The 8,196-nt window shown below is 38.1% G+C and overlaps 1 protein-coding gene across 1 annotated transcript in view; it reads left to right on the plus strand.

Annotated features, from left to right (window-relative positions):
• The window catches only part of TET3 (tet methylcytosine dioxygenase 3), a 161,295-nt gene that overhangs the window by 97,052 nt on the left and 56,047 nt on the right, over nt 1–8,196 (plus strand). The window contains exon 4 of the mRNA XM_006872404.1: nt 6,505–6,595. Within this exon, the coding sequence (XP_006872466.1) occupies nt 6,505–6,595 (91 nt within the window). The remainder of the gene's footprint in view (nt 1–6,504; nt 6,596–8,196) is intronic.

An 8,196-nucleotide genomic window follows, 5' to 3' on the forward strand; every position in this document is an offset into this window, starting at 1 on the left:
AGTTAAAGTTTAATGTCTCAAATCTGTTCTTCAGATGATCTCTAAATTTAGGTGGGATATATTCAAGGTCATATTTTGGCTCTTGTGGACTTGTTTTCATGTTCTTCAGCTTCAGTTTGAATTTGCATATGAGTAATTGATGGTCTGTTCCACAGTCTGCCCCGGTCTTGTTTTGACTGATGATATGGAGCTTTTCCATTGTCTCTTTCCGCAGATGTAGCCTATTTCATTTCTATGTAACATTTAAAAATAAAAATCTGAGCGCTGGGGGGTACTCATAGTTATTCAAGTATTATTGCCTTTTATACCTTTTCAGGGAATAGAACCATTTGTTCAAGTGATATTTAAGGTTCAAATTTAGCATTACAAGATTTTTATTTATATTCTTAGGTTTTGATAGTTATACATCTTTTCTTACACTGATTATCTTTGTTCCTAACTTGGGAGCCTTTAAGTCTTAAATTGTGTAACATTAGCTATATAAAGCAAAAAATCAGGAGACATTTGCAAAGTGAAAAAGTATGTTAGTGTCTGTTTCCAAGTACATAAAATGAGGATCTTTAAATTTGTAAATGTGTATGTTTTATGACTAAACATACTTGATTGTAAGTCCATTATTTTTTCCCATAGAATTTCTTCTGCCCCATGCAGGTATATGTACTTAGGGAAAGAAATGTAATGAAAAGAAACAGTACTTCAAAAAGACCATTTGGGCGACTTTTTTGCCACTGAAAAGTGAAGGAATGACTATTACTTGCTTCTTGAGTTGAGCATCCTCATCATCCTTCAGCTGCTGGTTGATGACACTGGTTCACCCTCGGGCATTTTGCATACACAGAAGGCTCAGGAAGACTTCATTCTCAGTGCCACACATCCCCTTTGCCATTGAGGACACTGGATGAATCCTGGATGGGTTTTTCAACATGGTTTCAATCCGATTATAGCCCAGTTGGTACATCCTTTAGCTTGATAACTTCATAGGCGCTTTCAACCACCATTTTATGCACTTCCTCCTAGTTTTCACTGTCATTATCTGTCCCATTTCTGATTCAGTTCCTGGAAAGAAACCCCTGCCACGTTCACTATACTCCATACTGTCACATTTGAGTCACCATGTTCTCTCAAAACTCATCCATGGCAGCTGCTGGGATGAATGTCAAGCTTTCAGCCATAAGATAGCAAAATCTAGCAGGATCCAGGTTACACCCACTTCCAATCACAGGGTGTCTGGGTGATCCACTTAGTTTCCAGGTAACATATCCCCTGGGTTGGAAACCCCAATTATGATGCAGCTGGGACTGTACTTGGAAGATATGAGGAATAATGAATTTGAATACATTAACATTCCTCTGCATCAGATTGAGTGGATTCTTCCCCATCTTGCTGACCAACTCCTGCTGTTAACACCACAGTCTTCTAATTGACCCTCACAGAGTAATCTTTTATCCACTACAATTTTAGGTGTCTGAAGAAATAAGCTCCCATGCTTCAGATTCATCATTCCTCCTTTGAGTTTATCTTACAAAACCTCCACAACGGCCAAGTTCATCAGCCAGAGACTTTCCCAGAATGCTGATGGTACATGGCATACCCAACACCCGCTATGGTGATTGTATTATTTGGAACCGTAGCCTCTTCTGCAACTAGTGCAATCCATTTCTCCTTAAGAGTTGCCACTGTGCACAGAAGGGACAAATTGTTCAAGCAGGTATCAGAAATAGTGAGGAGACTATGTTAGATGCATGTGTCTCCTCTCTTTCCTTCTCTTAAACCCCTCTCTTTTCCTACCCTACTTTATTCACACCCATCTTTCTGTAATCCTCTCCGTTTTATGGTTCAAAATAATGTAATTTGAAACAAGTCATTTTCAATTCTTGGGTTAGAGTTAATTTTTTGTTGACAAGACATTTAATCATTGATACATCGAGAACTTTGTATTTTTAGCTTATGTAACCTTTACAAATCCTGTAGTGAATAAACATTATCTTAACCTCTTTAATGCTCCTAGAAGTGTGTAACTTTGCCCAACATACACATATCCAGACAGAGCCTTTGTTACTGGTAATAAATAAGGGTGCACTTTATGTGCCAAATATGTGCTAAGCCCTTTTCTGGACATGATCTCATTTGACCATCATCACCACACTGTGAAGTGAAAACAAATATATTGTCTTCGTATTCCATAGATGGCATCTTTATTTTACGCACATGTACCATGAAGATGTAAAGGTTAGAGAGGTTGAGAAAGAACTTGTCAAAGTTGCGTAGGTCTCTGAATAGCCTGAGTTGGCTCCGCTGCACCATATTAACAATTTAAATGTACTGTGACACACATCTTGGTATTGCTGTTGTGTGTACCAGGCACTCTGGAGAACAGAGGGACAATGAGCCTGAGAAAGTGCAACTGAGTTTCACAGAAAGGGTGGCATTTAAACTAGGCATTGAAAGGTGAGAGCATTTTTTCCAGAGGTTGAAATCAGAGATGGCACTGTTGTCAGTGAGAAAATGTTTAATGACACAGGGTATCAGTGGTGATGTGGCAAGATCCCATGGCAGAACTCAAGCTGGGAGCAGGCTACAGAGATGGCAAAGGAGTTGGGGGATGGAGTGCAGGGGAGGAGTGTGAGCGGTGCTCTGGAATTGGGCTTTATCTTGTGTTCAATGTGAAGTCATCAATGGACCGGGGTTGCGTTCAGATCTCTAATGTGAGAGTTACTGTCATTAAGTGGTGAATTGGTTCTGACCCATATCCACCCTGTATAGCGTTTCCAAGGAGCGGCTGGTGAGTTTGAACTGCCGACCCCGAGGTTCAAACCAACCTTACTGTTGAGTGCTTATCCTATAGCACCACACCAGGACTCCATTTGAGAATATGACTGGTGATATTGGGTGGGATAACTTCAGAGAATTGAAACCTGTTAGAAAACCATGACAGTAGTTCAGATAAGAGCAGAGAGCTTGACCCAACACAATGGGGGAAGAATGATGAACTCAATGATCAGAATCCATTGTGATAAACTTCCTCCATCTGTTCACATGCAGGGCCATTGTTAACCATAAAAAACAAACAAACAAACAAAACAGGAACATAGCTAAACTCATTTTTACAAACTTTCCCTGCTTTTCTTAGTGTGGTGGTGGTAGTGTGCTGTGGAGTCCATTCCAACTCATAGCAACCCTACATGGGTTTCTGAGACTGTAAGTCTTTACGGGAGCCTCGTCTTTCCTCGGAACAGTTGGTAGTTTCGAACTGCTGACTTTGAGGTTAGCTGCCCAACTCATAACCACTATGCCACCAGATTTGTTTTTTCTTGGTGTAGACAATGACATATACACATGTATGTTTGTGTGTATGTATGTGTATATTATGTATGTGACTGTGTGTCTACATTCTGTACTGTTGCATATCATATATGCTATAGTGAAATTTGTTTCCCCTCGCCTATCCCCTTAAAATGTCTCAAAGGTTATTTGTCAGTTAATTGAGAGCTAACTGATTCCTTTAACAACTGTTTGGTGTTATATGTATTTGCCCAGTCCTTAATGATGGATAATCAAATGACCTAATCTTTTCTTTAAATTTATCAGGTGTGTGTATGTGATTTGTGTATAGCTTCTGAATTGCATGTCATACTTACAAAAGATCTCTTCTACTTCAGATTATTTTTAAAAACTCATTTTTTTCTTTTTGCAGTTGTAGATTTCTTTCTTTCTTTACATTTTTCAACATTAGTATTTACTTTGGTATAAAGATGAAGTATACATCGATTGGTTCCCCCTCTCCCCCCGGTTATCCCAACACCATGTACTGAACAGTTTGTTTCTCTTAAGTGATTCAAAGTACCATTAGATATCTTATGTGTGGGTCTTGTCCGCCCAACTAGGTCATAATTTTTTTAAAAGCAACAATCACATATTATCCTATCTTTTAGCCCCCATAAAGCTAAGCATAATATTCTGTAAAAAATAAGTGTGAATTATTTTTTCAATTTAAAATTTTGTGAATTGTATATATTGGGAAGTATACAAAACATTCACATAAAGATTAATAAGAACTTAAAAAGTGAACATGTATAACCACCACCTAGGTCAAGAAATTAGCCATTTTCAGCTCCCCAGAGTCTCGGTATACTTTCCCCAGATGCCTTCCTATCCCATTCCCCAAAGGTAACCACTCTCTTGACTTTTGTGATAATTATTTTCTTTACTTTAGATTAATTTTTTGCACATGAAATTGCCATTTTTGTGAGTCAAAAATCATTGAGTAGCTGCAGTTTTATATATGTTACTCTGGTGCGTAGTGGTTACGAATCCGGCTGCTAACCTCAAGGTCGACAGTTTGGAACTACCAGCCATTCCGCAGGAGAAAGATGAAGCTTTTTGCTCCCATAAAGATTTACAGCCACGGAAACCCTGTGCAGCGTCACAATGAGTTGGAACCGACTCCACAGTACTTAACAACAACAACCAATAATTTTACCACCTTTGCATGGATCTTAAAACAGTATAGGTCTAGTCAGTTTTTGACGGTTACTTAAATGGAGTCATCCTGTGTGCGTTCTTCTGTCTTGTGCCTTTTTCACATAGTTGTTGATGTTGTGGACTTCAACCATGCTGTTGCAGGCTATTGATTTTTGTTGTTAGGTGTATTCCATTATATGAGTCTGCTGCATTTTATTCATTCCACCATTGCTGGACTGGATTTTTTTTAGTTTTGACTGTTGCATACAATGCTGCCATGAAAAGCCTTGAACATGTGTTTTGATGCATGTAACCAAGATTTCATCCAGGATGGGAATTACAAATTATGTCCTAATGTCTACCTGATTTTTTGTTTGTTTTTTAACTTTTTGTTGTGAGTTGCGCTTGCCTGTTTTTAAAAATATTATTATTGAAAAATATTTGTTTTCAGTTGAAGTGTACACAGCAAGTTAGCAATTTCTGTACAGATCGTTCATTGACATTGGTTGCATTTCTCAGTATGTCAGTTTTCTCATTATTTCCATTCTGGTTGTTCTGTTTCCAGTGATCTGGTTTTCCCAATCCTTGCCTTCTCATCTGCTTTTGAGTAAATGTTTACTGTTTGGTCTCAATAAAAAAAAAAGGAGTTTCTAAAGAAATATAGTACTCAAAGGTGACATTGTTTATTTTATGAGCCAGTCTGTTGTTTAGCTAAAAGATCATCTCATGGAATCATTGTTGGTTCAAGGTTTACAGAATGTTTGAAGGTGGTAGTCTCGAGGGTCCTCGAGTCTCAACTGGTTCAGTAAGTCTGAACTTTTTAAGAATTTGAGTTCTGTTCCACAGTTGCTCCCATTGTATCAAGAGCCATCTATTGTGTTCCTGATCAGAACATTCAGTAGTGGGAGCAGGGCACCATCTAGTTCTCTGGTTTCCTGGTCATTGAGGTCATAGTTCATGTAGACTTACTAGTTTTGTGGACTAGTTTCTTCTTTGAGTCTTGGGTTCCCTTCATTCTGTTTTATTTCGGATGTGTAGCGTCCAGTATTTGTATATTAGATGGCTGCTTGCAAGCTTTTAAGGTCCTAGACACTGCTTCCCAAACTAAATGTAGAACATGAGACTTAACTTATACTGCATTATGCCAGTTGCTTTAGTTGTTAAAATAGGTATTGTTCTTTCAGTGAAAAAGTTTGCACAGCAAATTGGTCTCCATTGAATAGTTGCTACACAATTTGTTCAGTGACATTGGTTGCATTTTTTAGTATGTCAATTTTCTTATTATTTCTGTATGCTTCCTTCAGACTCCATAAGTCAATTCAGCGAGGTGTTTGGTTAAGGAGTATCTGTCTAAGGAGTATCTTAGAAAGATAAGTCTAAGGAGTATTTTCTTTATTAGAGCCCTGGTGTGGCAATGTAGGATAAGCACTGTATTACTGATCACAAGGCTGGTGGTTCAAACCCACCAGTCACTCCTCAGAAACCCTATACAGGGCTGCTCTTGAGTTGGAACTGACTCCACAGAACTATGTGAATATATGTGAATGCATACACTTGCTGCCTTGGAACACAGACAGCCTATTTGATTATATGTTCTCTGTGGTTGCACTCATGCTAGAGTGGTAGAGCTGAGTAGTAATGGCACAGATCATATGGCCTAAAATATTTACCTTCTACCGAATAAGTTTGTTGGTATTCCTAGAAATGGAGTTGCTAGGTCATGGAGTATATGAATCTTTAGCTTTACTGGACAGTGATAAACTGAATTAAAATGTGGTTAGACCACAGTCTTGACAGCACTTGGTTTTATTAGATTTTTATATGTTTTGCCAATTAGGTTAGTGTGCAGTGGTATTTCATTTTAGTTTTAATTTGTATTTCCTGATTTCTAATGAGGTTGAACACATTTTTGCATGCTGCAGGCCATTTGGATTTCCTGTTTTATAATATGTTCATTTACTTTCCTATTGATGGTTTGCCTTTTCAAATTAATGCTGATTAGTTGATAGCTCCAAATAATGTTTACACTTTGTGTCTCTGCAGAACAAATAGTGGAGAAAGATGAAGGTCCATATTACACTCACCTGGGATCTGGCCCCACTGTAGCCTCTATTCGGGAACTCATGGAGGAGCGGTGAGTAACGCACAGATGCCCAAAGAGAAATGGACATCTTGTTCGTGAAAAAAGGATGTTAGGCACCTCTCATTTTCCTTGCCTTATGCTTGGCAAAATATAGAAAGAAAGCTCTGATATCCAAACTGTGGAATGTTGAGTCTGGGAGTCTCATCTCCAATGCTCTGAATTTCTTCTCATCTAAAGGGCTACCTTCCGTCTATCAATCTCTGGCTTTTTCTTGAAATATTTTTATTGCAGAAACATAGTTGTTTGTTCTATTGAGTTTGCTGCTGTCTAAATTTTGTGAATTACTTTCATGTGGTTGTGTTTAATATATCCTTCTCCCTGGTTTGCCCTGTAAATTGGAGTTAGATCTTGATATAAAGGTTTGATCAGAGTCAAGTTATTTTCTCTCAGTCTCTCAAAACTACTTCATAGGTGATATATTATACTTCACAATAATGTCTCATCTTTGACTGGTGGGAACCTATTCCATTTATCCTTTTAACAAGTTCCTAGGAGTCCTGATATGGCGCTGTAGATTCATGCACCAGACTGCAAAGCCTTTTGAATTGCAAGGTCGGTGGTTCAAGTTCACCAGCTGCTCCTCGGAAACCCTATACCGGGTCGCTATGGGTCAGAACTGACTCAATGGCAATTAACAACAACAGGAATCTTTAGTTCCTTGATTTCTCATATGACAGGCACTTGTCTGAGAAACCTTGGTTTCTTTTATTGGGGGAGAAAGTACTTAGAAAACAGTATTTGGGTACTGTGGTTTCTCATTGATAACTGGGTTTTCTGTTATTAATGATTGGAATGCATTATGAGTTTATACTGACACTGCCCAAATAGAGAAAATAAGGTTTTTATATAACACTTCTGAATTTATTTACTTATTATTTTTTTAAAGCAATTCGTATGTCATTAAGTGCCATTGAGTCAGTTCTAACACACTTATGTAAGGTTTTCAAGAAGCAGCTGATGAGTTAGAACCACTGATCTTTCAGTTAGCAGTCCAGTACTTATCCTACAGCACCATACAAAAAGTTTGCATAGAGACACTAAACTTTATACGAAAACTTTCAAAAGTTTGTGAAAAAATGGAATTAAAAGGTAAGGGAGCTTTCCCACAAACTTTTTCAAGTCCCCTCGTATGTGCATGTCCATCTCAGATGTAAACACTATGAGTTCCAGTATATGGAGTGGTAATATACTAGGCATTAGTGAGCTAAAATGGACTGGTATTGGCCCTTTTGAATCTGACAACCACATGATTTACTATACTGGGAATGACAAATTGAAGAGGAATGGTGTTGCATTCATTGTCAAAAAGAACATACCCAGAGTAGTCATGAGGTACAGTGCTATCTGTGATAGGTTAATATCCATGCATCTAAAGGGAAGACCTCTTAATACCACTGTTACTCAAATTTATGTACCAGCCCCTAAAGCCAGTGAGGACAAAATATAAGAATTCTACCAACTTCTTCAATCTGAAATTGATCAAATATGCAATCAAGATGTATTGATCATTAGTGGTGATAGGAATGCAAAGGTTGGAAACAAAGAGGAAGGATCAGTAGTTGGAAAATATGGCCTTGGTGATAGAAATGGTA

This window comes from Chrysochloris asiatica, unplaced genomic scaffold (genome assembly GCF_000296735.1).
Source record: "Chrysochloris asiatica unplaced genomic scaffold, ChrAsi1.0 scaffold00197, whole genome shotgun sequence".
Taxonomy (NCBI): Eukaryota; Metazoa; Chordata; class Mammalia; order Afrosoricida; family Chrysochloridae; genus Chrysochloris; species Chrysochloris asiatica.